General features: G+C 26.8%; 1 protein-coding gene across 1 annotated transcript; it reads left to right on the top strand.

Annotated features, from left to right (window-relative positions):
• The first annotated feature begins 1,239 nt into the window (after positions 1–1,239).
• LOC145840293 (nuclear pore complex protein Nup93-like) lies at positions 1,240–17,088 on the top strand. The gene is made up of 19 exons (XM_082947493.1): positions 1,240–1,420; positions 1,735–1,867; positions 5,432–5,526; positions 6,881–7,078; positions 7,530–7,649; positions 7,974–8,107; positions 9,322–9,427; positions 9,729–9,866; positions 10,323–10,440; positions 10,821–10,897; positions 11,213–11,329; positions 11,524–11,696; positions 12,012–12,183; positions 13,010–13,135; positions 13,727–13,824; positions 15,227–15,326; positions 15,724–15,870; positions 16,137–16,252; positions 16,898–17,088. The coding sequence occupies exons 1-19, from the start codon at positions 1,259–1,261 to the stop codon at positions 17,028–17,030; spliced, it is 2,463 nt and encodes an 820-aa protein (XP_082803619.1). The 5' UTR covers positions 1,240–1,258; the 3' UTR covers positions 17,031–17,088.
• Positions 17,089–17,388: the final 300 nt, after the last annotated feature.

The raw sequence follows: 17,388 nt of genomic DNA, 5'->3' as shown, positions 1-17,388 counted from the left end.
GAGTGTGCAAGCGTATATTTTAACTCCTGCTGTTTTTTTTTTAATTATTACAGGTTTGCCAAACACTAAAGCTATTCATGATACTCAATCTAGTTCAATATTTTTGAAAAACTCAAGCTATTTTGAATTTCCTTAAAATCTTCAGCTGATACAGACTTGTTTTATATAATATTTTTATAAACCCAGGCTAGTTTTGATATTTTTCCTAGTTTAATTTTTTGATTTTATGTTGTTGTTAAGACACACACAGGGTAGTTTGATTTTTTTTTTCAAATATTAGGCAAATTTGAATTTTTTTGAAATTTATGAAAAACTTTAACTGATTCATGCTAGTTTAATTAACTCAAGCTAGTTAATTTTTTTTTTTTACAAAATCAGGCTGTTTTTTGATTAATTTATAATTTCTTTTTTGATTTATCTTTTATTATTATACATATAATGAGTTGCCACACATTAGGATACTCAGGATAATTCAAATTTTTTGAAAATCTCAAGATCAGTCAGTATAACGCAGGATATTTTTAATTTGTTTTTTAAAATTAGACTGACTCAGAATGTTTTTTATTTTATTTAACTCAAAATAGTTTTAAGGTTTATAAAAATTTCAGGTTACTTTTATTTCTAGATTCTGAATGAGATTTAGTTTTGATATTTAATTATTTTATAGCCAGTTTTGTTAAGAACTTGATTTTTATGATTTTGAAAAGTTTTTATAATTTTTTTAAAGGATGAGGAAATACTCAGGATGACTCAGGGCTGTTAAAGGTCACTCAGGGCAGTCTTTCTGACTCAAAGAGTGGCATCCCTGATTTTATATAAACTTTTTTTTGTACTGTTTCATTCAAACAAAAGTATCATTCTTTTAATATTTTATTTTCAACATTTTTGAAAGCAAATTTGTATTTACTGTTATGCCCTTGTTTCAGTTCATATTTATTTAAATTTAAGTATATATTAATAATTTTCTGTTTTGAAGAGTGGCAACCACACTTTATTTAAGGAAAAACAAATATATGTGTGTTGTAAGTTTCTTTAAAACTTAAACTAAAATAAATTATATTGATATAATATAAATTGGAAACTTAATATATAGTCGAAGATTAAGCTATTTTTATTTATATAGCAAATAGATTACTTTCATTTCTTTGTAAGTCTAATTAGATGTAATCTGTAGCAGAATAAGCCTACGTACTTAGATAGCGTAAGCAATTGTTATTTACAATGAAAATTTAGGTTTTATTAACAAAAACAAGTTTTCATGACTTCAGCAAATTTTGAGGACCTTTTTCAACAAGCTGAATCACTAAATACGGGTCTAGACAACAATGGAGAACTCCCTCGTGTACAAAGAAACATTCAACAACTTTTAAACGCAGGAGATCAGCTGTGTGCAAAAGTTGCTTCACAAGACAATGCCAAAGTAGGCTCAGTTTTTTTCTAGCATTATTATAAAAAGTAGAATTTTTGTTTTTCTAAATTTTGCTTTTTAACTTATTATTTCATTTACATGATAATATGATTGTTGATTAAATTTTTTATCTAAATAGATATTTTTATTTCATTTTGAAAAATATAGAGTAAATTTTTTTTATTTCAATTTTTTCAAAAAAAATAATTTCACTCTTAAAAAGAATAACTCACCTTATTTATTTTTTTAAAGTACTTTAAACTCCCCAATTTTTTTTATTTAATAAAATCTCAAAATAACCATTTTAAGCAGTATTTTAAACTTAGGTGAAAGCTTCACTTCTTCTCTGCTCCAAAGGACAGGAAGCACCTGAAATTTCAGATCGATTAAAATCACTTACTTCAGCGCCTGAAGTTATTGCTAATGTGCTTGCAACAACTTGTGACACTGATATAAAAGGTTAATTTTTTTTCTCAAATGGTTTAAATATTTGTGTGTTAAAAAAGAGTAAATGTGAAATTTGTATACTTGTATAGTTTTATTATAAAATAATATTAGCTACATTGTTTTAACTGGTGTCCAGTGTTGCCACGCAATCAGGACAGACCATACTTTGAATTTTTTAAATTCAAGCTTAATCAGGATAGTTTTGCTTTTTTATAAAAAACTCAGGATAGTTGCAAGATTTTTAAAAATATTTGTCAGTTTTTATAAATTTTAAATTGTATTTTGTTGACTTAGTTGCAATATTTATTTCATAAGCAATTTTGTTAAATAACTTGGTTTTTATTAATTTTAAGGATTTGAAAAATCTCAGAGTGGCAACCCTAGTTGCTGATTAGATGTTTATAAACACAAACTTCTATGGTTACTTTGGTGCCTGGGTATATGCAAAAAAAATATTTTATTAAACTTTGCATCAAAAAAACATCTGTTGCGTTAGCTAAATTAAAGTTAATTAATTCTTTAATAGATAAGTAAACAGTTTTTCTTTTTATAAAAATTTGAAACTGTACATTTTTATAATTTTTTTAAGTTAAAAAAGTTTTTTTTTTATTTTGTGTACATTGTTCATTTGTTAAGGGCATAGGGAGTTTTCCAACATTTTTTTTTAGAAAAATTAGCTTTGGCTCTTGTTTGAAAGCAAGTATTTTTTCATATTTTTCAATAAATTACTTTTTATACAAAAAATATATATTATCTTTTGAGATATATTCAGTTTTGTAAAAAAAAATCCAATACAACTGTATGAAATCAAAAATTTTCAAGACCTATTTTTGAAATTAAAAAAAGCTCACTACATATATATCTTCTCCTTCATTTTTAAAACAATTTACTTTAATTTTCAGGAGATGTTTTTTTTCTTGATGATGTTACAAACAACTTGTAGAAAGTAGATTTTTAAGAAAATACTTAAAAAAAGTTATGACTGTAATAAAAAAAAATCCATTTTTTTGTTTATTTTTTATAAGATTTTATTTTTAACCAAAACAAAAAAAAAGTTTTTACAAGTTGTACAAAATTTATTAAAAATCACTCTTAGAAAGTTTTAAAAGAATTGCTCTAAAACTAAAGGAGGAGATAGATTTTTAGTGAAATAGTCTAATTTTGAGTTTTTAGTTTGTGCCTACTAATCCATCTAAATTTGATCGCTTATGTCTCAAAAGTTACTTTGAATTTTAACAAGCGGTAAAAAGTAACTGGTAGCGTAATTAATTGTGTAAAAAACACAAACTATGTTTCAAAAAAAAAGTGTTTTACCCCCTATGCCCTTAATAATTGTCTTCTTCTTAAAATTCTTCTCACAAGATGTCCAGTGTTTATTTTAAAATATTAATTACTTTTATTAAAATAGTTCTCTTAAAACGAAGTCTATAATTTTTAAGCAGATAACACTTAAATAGTGTCAAATTTAAAATAAGTTTATATAGAATTTGAAACAAATTATATATTTATATTTGAAACTCATAATACAAAGTTAGTTAAATTATTATTTAATGGTAGTATAGTACTAACTATAGAGTTCAAAACAAATAAATAGGACACAGTAATCTATCCACAAGGGAGAGCTCTGCGGTCAAACTTAGTAATTGTTTTTTCTCAAAAGTAATAAATTATCAAGTATAGTACTAATATCATAGTAAAAAGAAAGAGGTCAAAAGATTTTAATCAAAGATTTTATGCATTTTAGTCCTACATTTCTCTTTTATAGTCAAAATAACATTATATAATATTTTAAAACTTATAAAAACTACAGTTTAAACATTTGTAAAAATTTTTTAAGAAGGTATGTTTGTTACTGAAAAACCAAAATAATCTTTATAATGCACAATTTTGCTATGCTATACCAAAAAAAAAAGGAAATAAACACACAATCAAATTTTAAAAGTTTATAATTTTGATATTTTAATTGGTTAATAAAATAATTATTTATAAATAACTTTTACTTAAGATGATGTAATATTTTTAATAAAAATTCTTAATGATTTCTATTTATTAGGTGCATGTTTTTGCAGTTTTTGATTTATGATTTTTTTTTCATACATTTTTTAATGAATATTTTGGCACACACAGTAAACTACACAAAACTAACTGAGTTACATATCTATAAATATTCTTTTTAACTAGTTTTCTTAAGTATGGTATATTGTATATTGAAAAAATTAAATGAGTAGTTTGAAAACTCAAGAATTTAGATATTTTTAACTAAGAATTAAAAAAAAAATTGCTAAAGAAAAGTTTGCAGGCTAAAATTCAAAATTTATCAGTTTTTGTAGCTTTTATGTTGGGTAGCTTTGAAATTTGTATGAGCGTACAAAATTGCACGAGGGAAAAAATTGCACGAAGACTTTTTTGCACAAGCAGACAAATTTGCAGGGTTAAATTAATTTTTTTATTAATAATTTGTTTATTTATTTTATTTATTATTATCATTTTAATTAATTTATTTTTTACTATCAATTTTACACCTTACCCTCAGTCAGTAACTTGTTATTATTTTTTTTACTATCACTGTTACCCCTAACCCTTACCCTTGGTCGGTAGCTTTTTTTTCATTTTAGTTATTATACATTTTTTATATAATAAATGTAATTAGTAATTTTTTTATTTTTACTATCACTGCTATCCCTAACCCTTACCCTCGGTCAGTAACTTTTTTTTTATTTTTGTTTTTTTATTAATTTATCTTTTAATTTTTTTTTGTATTTTATATATATATATATATTTTCTGTTTTTTTACTCTCATGGAAAAATGACCCTTCGTGCAAAATTGATCCTTGGTGCGAAAAAGTCTTTGTGCAATTTTGAGCTCTCGTGCAAAAGTAGCTCTGTGCAATTTTATGCACTCGTGTAATTTTGTGTTTGTTCTATTTAGACCCGTTCCCTTTATGTTATATGTGCTCCAGTCTGAGAATTTTTTTAAAAGTTATATGACCCCGAGTCTTCCTTAAAATTGCCCTAAAAGCACCCTTAAGTTTAAAAAATTAAAAGTAATTTAAGAAATTCAAAACTTTTTAATTTTTAAAACACTTGAATTTTTTTTTGATCCAAAATATGCCATATCAGGTACAAAAAGTAAAAAGAGTAAATGTAGTAAATAATAAATGTATATACGAGTATATCATCATATGATTTTGTATACTTGATGCAAGCTTCTGTTTAAAAATAGAGTTAAGAAATATTTGGGTAAATTTTGAACAAAAAGTTAACAAAAATAGTCCGCATTTAAACTTACATAACTTCTAAAACTTAAATTAAAAAATAAAATGACAAGAAGAAGCTTAACTTTTTGAACAATGTTTTAGATTAAGTCATGTTAATATCTATCCACCAAAAAAGTAAATTATCGCTTGCCAGCCCACTGTGCAATTAAAAGAAGTTTATCCTAAGTGTTATTGTATCAAAGTAAGATGTTTCTTGAAAAAAATTAGTTGTTTAATTTAAAAAGATACATATTCTTTTACTTTTAAAAGTAACAAAGTTTTAGCTAACTCTTTTGTTTAAGCTTTATTTAAAATAAAGGGTATCTGCAAAATGAGAGGCAAGCAATTATTTTATCACTATTAGAAGAACAAAAGCAAAAAACCTTCAAAATAGCTGAAGAAAGGCATGCAAAAGTTAGTTTATGTTGAAATGTACACTTTACATTCATAATTTTTTTCTAATATATATTATAATAGAACTTTAAAAAAAATTAGATAAGACATTTTCTTACTTAAAGATTATATGCTAAAAATGTTTACTACAATTTCATGGTGAAATTTTAAGTTAGGTTATCATAAATTAATTAACCTTCATTAATAAATTTGTTTCTTGATTAGATTAAACCACTTTTTTCTTTTATTTTTAATCTAGTTCAGTTCTTTATTTCGTAAGTGTTTTGTACTTGTTTATGTTTCTAATTTAAATAGTTTCAAAATTCATTCTTAGTATGATTTTGAAAATGGTTTGCCTTATACTTCAGCTTAAAGTGTTTCGATCTTTCTTCGTGCAATCCACATTTTTTCACAAGTTTTAGCAAGTTATTTTCTATAAGTATTTAAAATTTAAGAATAGTGAACAGTTGTGTTTTTACATTTCACCATCTAATAAAATGACCTTAGCCTTAATCTTATCCTTAACATGTAGTAAATTAAATCAAATAAAATTTTAGTACACACAAAAAGATTTGATAATTTTAAACATTTTATACAACTTTTTTTACTTTAAATAGTTTGTAGATTATTAAAATATAGTTACGTATACATATATTTTTCTTTAAAAATTTAAAGTTTAAGGTTTTTCAAAGCTACTTAATCATGAATTTTGTTGATAGGCTTTTAGATAACTTAACCTATATAAAGAACTTTACTCAACTTTAAGTTTTTTTTTTAGTTGAAAAATTGTTGTACAACTTATTACTAAATAGGATCAAAACTCAAGTAATATTTATTTCCATGATTGTTTTAGTAATTGACTTCTTGTGAGAATTAAAATTTGTTATGTAGTGCTTGTATTTTGTGTGAGCTTACATGTTTTACTTTAAACTTGACTTAAGATTAGCTTATGATAATATTAATACACCAAAAATATATTTATCTGTAAATATTTAAAAATAGAAACTAATAGCTAAATTTTATAAATGACTGTTATTTCATTTGCTTTAATTATGTCTTTGAGTTTCACCAATCCATCAGTTTATAAATTTGCTTTGGACTTCACCACACGACCATGAACAACAGTCCATATGTCAATCTGCGAACTATTAAAACATAGTCATTATAACTATTAAAAAACACCAATAAAAAATATAAATATAGTATACAAAATTAAGTGTATCTTGTATACCTAATCTGAGACCTCGTCCCTTTCAAGACTCATCTGCTCTTAAAAATATATTTTATACTCATCAAAGTCTTCAACATTATAATATATCAACTACATACTGAGCTGAAATCGTCAGAGCAAAACTCTTTTATTTTATTCACTCAGATGCGGTTGCGGGAGTTCGAGCAGGACCGGCAGCAGATAATGACGCAGCTGCTGGGAAGCGGAGACAGGAGCCAGCACAATCTCAACTTCACCTCCAACGTCGTTGACGCCGTCAACAACGTCACCGTGACGTCAGACTACGAAAGCTCCACCGTCAAGTCGTCCATGACCCAAGTCCAGCTTCTCTACGCCAATCAGGTTTTTTGTGGTTTTAAGGCGGTATTTCAGACTTATTTTAATGTCTTTGTTGAACAAATATGCAGTTATTACACAAGTTATTTTGTTTAATAAAAAAGTATAAACTAAAATATGGTTTATAAATTAATCTCATTGGACTTTTTTTTATTAAGTATAAATTGATATACAAGTATTTATTATTTAGAGTATTTATTCCAGCGCCCCCTTTTCTCAAAAAGTTTTTTTTTACAAAAAACTAGTCATAATTGCTAGAAATAAAGTTGTACTAAATGTAGCCGTTCTAACAAGCTATCTTTTTTTTAAATACAATTTCAATGTGCAGTGGTCTCGTAAAATAATTTAGAAAATGTTAAAACAAATGAAAAGTTGTTTGATTTGGCAAGTCTAGTCTTATACCACTTTAAAATTATGTCTCGTAACATCAAATATTGAAAAAAATTTGTGTGAACAGCTGAACAAGTACAACGACCAAGTGATCAGCGGAAACGTTTCTTCAACTCACATTGTCGACTTGTTCTTGGAAGTTGCTGAAAAAGCAAACTTGACCAACATTGCTACTGTTTGGAAAATGGTAAGATCTTACGTTTGTTACTTAGTTTGATCGTATAGTAATGCTTATATTAATAGTATAGATATAAATAGTCTTAGTGTCAGTTAAAAAAAAAATCTGCTCTGCAGTATTTCTAACTTTTAGTTTTATTTTGAATAGAACAACTTAGCTTGTTTAATACTATAATCTGTTTTTTTATGTAGTTTACTAACTAAACACTTTATATGTAACAAATAAAATTGAAAACAACATTTTTTAATACTATAACTCAAGTTTCCACAAGTTTTAGCAAATTCCCTATTATGCCTTTTCTTCAAAGAGATACTAATGTAATTTTACAAACAGATAGGATGCATGGTGAAGTCAACGGACAAGATGTCTTCAGTGTCGAAAATGAGGAACTCGCCGTCGACCATGCTGTCTCTGATCAGCAGCGCCCGCCGTCACCTCGAAGAAAGTTTCCTCGAGTACATGAGAAAGTTTGTATTGTTGAAGAATTTTTTCGTTGTTGGTACAGCACCATGTTTTTAGTTGACAGTTGTTCTCTGTTTGAAAATATCAGTGTTGTATACCCAACTTCAATGTAGTTAGTCTGTGTGCAGTGATTTAGACTTCTTAAGTGAGTTTTAGTAATGATAGTTTGCTTTAACTCTTGAAGTGAAAGTTTATTATAACAAAAAATATAGATCTACACTGTTCTGAATTATCTGTTATACTTTTCTAAACTCATACTGAATTACATAGTAGTCAAAGTTTAGATTATTTAAAATTTTAAATACCATTATAGTTACTTATAGAGATAGTTTATTCGAGTAATATTAAGGACAATATGTTTGTTACATTGTTGCATCTTAATTAAGTTTAATTCTTATATAAATTTGCTAAATTTATAAACACCTGAACGAAAAAAATCAGTATGAAAAAAAAAACTTTCTGTACATTTTTTAAGACACAAAAAATATTTTAATTTAGTCAAATTACCCTTGTTAACATAATTTAACACTCTTTTTTAAGAAGAAAATTTTACTCTTTTTCACTAAAAATTCTATAAAAAAAAATGTTTATTTTTTGTTTATTTTTAATTAAAATTTTTATTTTTCTATTTTTAAAAATTTCTTCCGACAGAATTTTCTAAATATATCAAGAAACATTTCCTGAAAGTTTGAGGTAGTTATCTCAAAAAACGTAGGAGAAGATAGATTTTTAGTGAAATAGTCTATTTTTGCCGTTTTAGTTTGCGCCTCCCATATGGAACCGTTTAAGTTTGCCTCCAACTTTGACCGGCTATATCTCAAAAATTATTTTGAATTTTTAAATCTGTAAAAAGCATCTTGTAGCTTAGTAAAAACTATATAAACTAAAATCAAAAACCAAAAAAGGGTATTTACCCCCCCCCCTATGCCCTTAAACACATTTAAAGTAGCTTTACATAATCTTTTTAATATTGTTATACTACTTAACACAGTTTTTAAATTTAATTTGAACGTTTTATTAAAAATGGAGCCAAAAACAAACCTGATATAAATTTTCAAAAAACTTTTGGCAACTCTGTATTATAAAACGTTAATAGTGACTTCAAAACTAATTAATTACTTCATTCATGTTTTGTCTAAACCAAATGGTTTATGCCTTTGTTAAACATTTTTATATCTCATCATAAAACCTCAAGTTCCATATTGATTTTTTTGTACAGATGCGTGTTCGAACAAGCGCAGTTTTCTCAGCCTGGAGGCCACCTCGGTTGCCTGAACCTCGTCAAAAGCTTCCTCAAGCTAACTCAACATCAAAATGAACAATATGTAAGTTTTAAATATAAAGAAATATGTTAAAGACAAAAAAATGTATTTATATGAATGATACCTGTAATTGATTCTACAATTTTTTAAATTTATATTATGAATTTTTAGTTAAGTTTGTTGAAAACGTTGTTAAAATCTCACTCTAACTAAACTAAAGCTATCAAATAAATAAAACAAAAAGAGGTGTTTAAAAGCAGTAATTTTTTTTTATAAGTATTTGTTGTCAAAAAAACCCTATTCCTTTTTTATTGATACATTTCCACACACGAGTGTGGTCTTTGCTAATGCTTCAGTAACGCAGGACGACCCGGACAAGGTGGACGAGTTGTCGCTGTGGAAGGTCGTGTTCTACTGCTTGAGGTGTGGCGACGTGAGCGCGGCTTGCGAGTCCATGACCGGTCACCAGCACGTCATGCCCAACCTGTACACTTGGCTCGTTGTTAGTTTATTTTCAATTATTGTTTTTGATTTTCGATGGCTGCACTGAAATAATTTGTTGTAATTTAGTTTTATTTTACCATACCATTGTGTTTATACTGTTAAATTTGTTAATTTTTTAGGATTCGACTTTCTTTATTTGACTGAAGTACTTTTTTTCGTAGCCTTACACATTTCTGTTTGTGTTTGAGTAAACTTAGTATACAATTTTAGTTTTTTATCAAGAGATGATTAAGACCATACAACTCTAATAAGTTGGTATATAATTTTTGTTGAGAACACGTAGTTTAGTTGAAAAATTCCTCACATTTTTATTCTATACAAAATTTTTATGTATAATTTTATAAGGTGCTTTTATTTGCATAAGAGCGCAATTTTGCTGTTTTAGTAAATTTATAACACACACCATGTTTGAAGTAAGTTAAAGAAATAAAACTAAACTTGAGATGTTTTTTAGGAGTACAAAGAAAACGGAAAGTTGAGCCCATCAAGCGAAAGCAATCTGAGAGTGGCATACAGAAAGCAGTTCAGTTCCACTCACAACCCTTACAAACTTGCCGTATACTCCATCATCGGTAGTTTTATAATTTATTTCAATAATCATCACAGCTATAGCGAACATTTAAAGTGTTCACTAAGTTTTTAAAAATTTTGTATTATGCTCGTGTAAAAAGAGCTATAAACGACTTTTGCGAAAACTTATGGCCAAGTGGTTTGTATCAATTCGTAGGAAGTAAAATGAAAATTTAACTTATTTTTGTCATTAAATCAATACTTTAATTAAATTAGTAAGATATGTAATTAAAGCATTTTCTTATTTTATTTGTACCTTAATAAAAGGGTCTCCAATCTTAATTTGAAATAGTACCGTTTGTAAAATTCCTTATTTTTTTCACTTTATAAAAAAGAAATTTTACTTCTAATAGTATCCCGTTAATTTTTTACAATTTTCTAGGTAAATGTGATATTAGCGATGTACATGGAGAAGTTGCAAAAGCAACTGAAGATTATATGTGGATCAAGTTGTGCCAAGTATGTTTGTTACATTATGATATTATCATTCAATTAAAGAAAGTTTTTATGAGAAACTCTAATGCTTCTTTTCTTGATTATTTTTTAAACTGAGTATCAAAATAGTTTTTAAACACACTTCCTAAAATTTTGTAAGAAATACAACTAAGTATTGAAGTTGAGAAGTTTTTCAAACTTAAATTAATCATTAAGTTGTATTTTTTGTCCAAAAAGACTTATTTTTAATAAGCTATTGCCTCAAAACTACAAAAATTTACACTACTTTTGATCACGACTCATTTTTCTACTACTTAGTAAACAAAATTTTTTCAAAAGGTAGTGATTGAAGATTCGTCCCACTACGATTCTTTGTCTCTGATAAAATTGCAAAAGATACTCTCTGAAGATTATGGAGAGAATCACTTTAAATCTGACCCCCTTCTATATTTCAAGGTTAGATATATTTTTTATTAATTATTATATACAATACTAATTTCTTAAAACCGTATAATTTGTAACTTTTTTTTTGCGATTCAGTAAGCATCACTATATTTTAATAAAAAGCTTGTTGTATTAAAAATTAATAAATTCATGTAATTAAGTGCTACAAACCTTGTAATATATTTTATTACAAAGTTGACCAACAGGTTCTGTTCCTGACGTGCCAGTTCGAGTCGGCGATAGAGTACCTCTACAGGCACGACAGCTTCAAGGTGCACGCCGTTCACATCGGAATCGCGCTGCACTCGTGCGGAATGCTGCTCACTCCCGCAAACGTCCACTACAAGCTGCTCACCAAGAGCCAAGACGCGCTGGCGATGTAAGTGTAATTGTGGTGTGTAGAAATGCGAAGCGATTTAATGAGTGTGATGTGTTTGTTAAAAATAGTTTAGATAATAACTTTCTTTGGTTTATATTAATGTGATGAAAATATTATTTAAATTTACGGCACTTCAATTAAACATGCAAGGTGTTTGTAATTTGATAACCACTTTTTTCACAAATGTCTTTTTAACGTAAAATTTTTTACAGTGTTAATATATTCTGAAACACAAATTGGTTTGCTAAAAATTGAATCTTTAAACACACCAATAAAAACTTTATCTCTATATTTAAATGTCACAATTTGCCGCAGAACGAAGACGGACGAACTGAACATAGCTAGGCTGCTGATGCTGTATACTGTGAATTTCAAGTCTACAGACTGCAGGCAGGCGCTCAACTACTTCTATTTGTTGCGAGACATCACCACCACCGCTGACAATAACACCACCCAGTCTTTGTTTTACAAGTGCGTCACTAAACTGGTCAGTTTGGTAGCTTAATTCAATAAATTGTATATTCGTCTAAGTCAGGGGTCAGCAGCCTTTTATAAGAAACATACTGAATGTACCAGATTTTTTTTTTGTGATCTGCTTTAGATTTTTAAACTTATACTTTATAACTGACTAAAAAAATTAAAATATACTATTCATACAGTAGTATAGTATTTTAGCAATTATAAAGTAAGTACCACGGTTTATCATACATGTTAAATAAAAATCATGTTGTTTAACTTTTAGTTTTTAAAATAAACTCCGTTTTATTTTCTGTCCGAAGTTCAGGAATATGCAATTGTTAAGTATACAAAAAACTTATTAATAAATCATTATACATATAACTTATGCTATAAGCAGTTGTTAAAAAAAATCGAAGTTTGTTTATCATAAGTATTCAAAATTTAGTAATTAATTTTTCGTTTTAAAGATGCAGTTTAAAATTTCGGCTTTAAATTTTTTTTAAATCAAGAACTTTTTTAAATACTTAAGTGATTAATTTGAATTTCTTTAAATTAAGCTGAAAACATATTTTGATTTTTACAGTCATTTTTAAACTTTGAGAGTTCAATCCTGCGTAAGCTTGTTTCGAATGTAATTAAGTTTGTATTTTCGTTGATGTTTTTTTTTTCTAAAACTGTTTTTTATTTTTACATCTATTAGAAATTGGTTTTGATTATTTTATGGTTTTTCTAATAACGCATAAAACGATCATTAAACATACCAATTTTGCCTAAAACTTTTTGGTTGTATATTACACTGATCAAACCTTTTGGGTGTTATTTTGAAAGTCAAAGTAAATTCATGATTTTTTCAGATATCGGACACGAACGAGTACGAAATGATATTGGGAAAGCTGAACGCCGACGGGTCAAGGCAGCTCGGTCTCATTGACAAATATTGTGGTAACGACAGTGGGGGCGCGGCTAAAATCATCAGCAATGTATGTTCTTGTACTGTTATGTTGTGTATTTTAATATATACTTATAGCTTCATGTTCGTTTAATGTTTTGAGTTTATTTTAGTTAAGTGTCTTGTGTTTAGTAAGTCTTTAATCATGTAATAATAGAAATTAAAAGAAACCCAGTTTAAAAATATACGAATGAATGTAGTATTTTTTTCAGTAAATAAAAAAGTTAAAAGTGTTTTTTGAAATTCAGAAAATGTCCAAATTTTTTTTTCTTACAAATTTTGAAGTTAGTATTTCCTTGTACGCGTGTAGATCATTAAAAAATAAAACATGATCAAAATTAAAAAAAAAAAGTCATAAAATCTAGTTTTTATTATATTTTAATTTTTACTTATCAAAGTTTTTTAGGTGAAAGTAGTGAAATATCAAACATAATTTGATTAAGCAGATTAAATCGTATTGAACTAAAGCTTTGGTATTTAAAGTTGTTGTCTTGTTGAAAAACTTATAATCTACCTATGAAAATATACAGCATTTTTTTGTTGGTAACAAAATTAAAACTTTACGTATCTTGCTTTTTTATACACTCGTTCTTACTTTGACAATCACTAACTTTGTTAACAGATAGCAAAAGAGAGTGAATCAAAGGGATGCTATGAAGACGCCGTGTTGTTGTTTGATTTGTGTGGAGATCATAATAGAGCCATTCAATTGTTAAACAAGTTAGTTTTTTTAAACAGTTAAGTTCAGGTATGCTTTTTTTACGTAGTTGATAACTTTTAGAGCTAAATCAAAGAAAAAAAAATTACGCAGGGTGGTCACAAAACCTGGAAAAACGTGGAATTTGACAATTTATTTTAAAAATATAGTTAAAAAACCTGGAATTTTGTTCTAAAATCGTTAGTAAAACCTGGATTTTTAAAAATTTTAATTTTTTAAAAGTTTTGTTTAATAAAAATTGTAAATTCTGTCAATTTTAGACTTAAATATAAGTATACAACAAGTTTTTAATTAGTAATTGATAAATGATTAGTTAAATTATTACTTAAACTTATGAAACTACTTTTTTACTCGCATTTCCATTGTTTTGAATGCCATGTAAAGTCATTTAACAATTACCTATTTCTGACTGATGCATAGAGTTTATTTTGCAAGTCTTATTTTATTTGCTGTTTTTCAAAAATTCATTGTGTTTTATAGAAGACAAGTAAAGTTTTTCAATAATAAAGTTTTAGTGCACTAAAAAACTGTTGTAAAAGAAAAGTGCGAAGTGAAACAAGTAGAAATACAAAACGATTTGTAAATCTTAATTATTTGTACTTTATAATTTTGTTTAAAGTTCTTGATTTCATTTTTATTTAGCTTTATGTTAGTTGTTGTAAATTTTGAAATATTATTTAAATAAATTGGTTGATAAAAAAAATATCAAAATAAAACTAACAACAAATTTTAACTAGATTGTATGGCTATTTATGTTATATATGAACATAAAAACTTTGAACAATCATGAGAAAAACTTTGAAGAAGTTTATTCAAAATACTAATACAGATTGAAATAGAATAAAATTAAGGATAAATAATAGTGATAACGTATCGTTTAAGTAGTTTAAATTTATCATAAAGTGCCTTTTTTAACTTATGATTAATTTACTACTAGTAATGGACAAAAAATATACTTTTAACAACCTGGAGAAATTTTGCAAAAACAAGTAACCATCCTGTGTATGCCTAATATTATAAATATTAAATTTTATCTAAACCAGTGGTTCTCAGGTATTTTTAAAGTAATGCACAGTGAATTTAAATAAACTGTGTGCGCAATAAGTTGTTATTTAGACTCATTTTTATACAAAAATTGCTGTTATATATGTTTTTGTTTTTAGCATTACAAAAAAAAACTACCAAAAAAAGTTTCTGAAAATATGAAGTACGGTAAAGTAATACCTACTTAAAAATTTTCACCACTTATCAAAACCTCTGTGCAGGCTTGAGAAACACTAATCTAAATACAAGTTTATTTTTGTATTGCATTTTTATTTCACTTAGTAGACTTTGTTAAAGATTGTATAGGTTTTTTGCTTTTAGTAGCTATAGTTTATTTATTTATGATACTCCTTGAAACAGAATGCTCAGTCCGGTAATAAAATATTCGGATGCTAAAAATACCGATCGGAAAAGAATAAAAAAACTTTCAATTTCAATTGCTAAAAGATACAGTGAACAAGTTTGTTTTTCTTTTAATTAGTTTTCAATATTGAAATATTTTACTAAATTTGTCTTTAGTTTTTGTACTATACTTATCTTCATTTTATTAAAATGTTTATACATAAAATTTTAAAAGATTAGATACAAATTTACTTTATTATGTTTTATTAATGTTTTTTGACTTAAGAATTGAGATTTATAAAAAGTTTCAACGCTAAAATCCGCTAAAACTTATGTTATAGGTAAATCTAAATCGAAAAGTATTTTTTAATAAAGTTGTGTTCATTTTTTGAATTAAGCAGTAACAACCTTACTTTCAGTTAAAAGTTCTTATTAATTTACTAGTAACAAACAGTTATGATTTACTGTTTATGCAGTATCAACACGGTTTTTTTTTTTAATTTTATGTATCTTAGGCCGTAAAAACAAACAAAAGTGCAACAAGAACCTTGTATCTTTTATTGGATCTTTGCTCTTTTTTCGACTGTTTCCATAACGACCAAGTAACACAAGCACTAGATGTCATCAATGAGCTGGACTTGCTACCAATCTATTCGCAACAAGTCAGCTTTTACTTTAAACTTACTTTTTGATTAGCTGTAAATTATTACTTTTTGTCTGGTTTCTATTAAAAAAAAGTATTTTTTTACTTGAGATTTAGAATTAGCAAATAAATAACTTGTATGTATATCAAAGCTAGAACTGTTTAAGTGTTAAAAAGTTACCGAATGTTTTTCATATCATTTTCGTTGTAAAAACTCGCTTAATAAGTTAAATCCAAGAAAATGGATTTTTATTTATTTAATTTAAAAGTAAATGCTGTATGTAGGTCGACGGTAAAGTACAAGAGTTCAAGCTGCAATGTGAGGAGGTGAGAGCCAACATCGGAGATATTTTGATCACAACCATGATTCTCATCAACAAGCAGTACAGCAGCTCCAACAAGTATTTCTTTCAAATGTTGTTTTGTTGATCACAGCATTTTGTGAATGTTTTTTTTTAATGATAAAGTGTTGCAGTCTTTTAAATTAAATCAAGTTAGTTTAAATCAGGGTTTATCAAAGTGATATCGCACTAAGTGACATAAATTTGGTCGATTTTAGTAATTGGGTTGGTGGTAAAAACTTATTGAAAGGCAATTTTTAAAACTTTTTGCTTGATATTTTACTAATTTTAGTTTTAACCCTGAGATAAGATTCAAACTATAAAATATTCATCTTTCTTAAGAAAAGTATAGTAAAATGATAGAGTATTTTCATGTAACAAACATATTATTACTTTATAGATGAATTTAATGTTACCATTCTATTAATCCAGAGTTTCCCAAAGTGGGCAACATCGCCCTTTTAAGGGTGATTTTGGTTATCAGGGGACAATAACTAAAAACGTGGCCATAAAATAAGAAATTAATTAGTAAAGAGGCGATGTTTAATAAAAGGAGCGACTTTTGAAATGATTTGGAGAAACTCTGGTTTAATTTCTAATTACATAGTTTTATAGTTATAGTTCTACCAGACAGGCTTTAGTCAGTTGATCAATGAATATTCAAATAAAAACACTGCATGAAATGTATTTAATTAATTATGACAGGTCGAACCAACTGATGATGGGAAGCTTGCGCGAAAGATCCAAAAATTTACTGACTTTCGCCGGGATGCTCCCTTACCTTCTGCCTCAGATCACCATGAACAAGCTGGTTCAGCTGAGTGTTCTCATGAGCTAGTTTAGCGTTTTTTTTTTTTTCTTGTAGATAATTTTTCGTAAATAAATGAATTTAAGAGGTTGCGACTGTTTTTTGTAGTACAAGTTTTGAAACAAACAACTTTGACATTCGATGATGAACACATCAACTTTGATTAATTTAGTTGTAAGAATCGTATGATAAAATTGAATTTGATTTGATATAAGAAAAATATAGTATTGTAAATATGTTAGCTGTCTGTTGTTTACTTTATTTTTATACACGATGGTTCTTAAAGTTTTTAAAGGTTTGTAAATATAAATACAAAAATGCAACAAGACAGTTAATTGTTATTTACTTCTTAAAGAAATTGCTATTTGGTTTGTAATTATGTCCATAA

This window comes from Thalia democratica, chromosome 7 (genome assembly GCF_965202585.1).
Source record: "Thalia democratica chromosome 7, ktThaDemo2.hap1.1, whole genome shotgun sequence".
Classification (NCBI taxonomy): domain Eukaryota; kingdom Metazoa; phylum Chordata; class Thaliacea; order Salpida; family Salpidae; genus Thalia; species Thalia democratica.
This window is presented reverse-complemented; position numbering and strand designations above follow the sequence as displayed.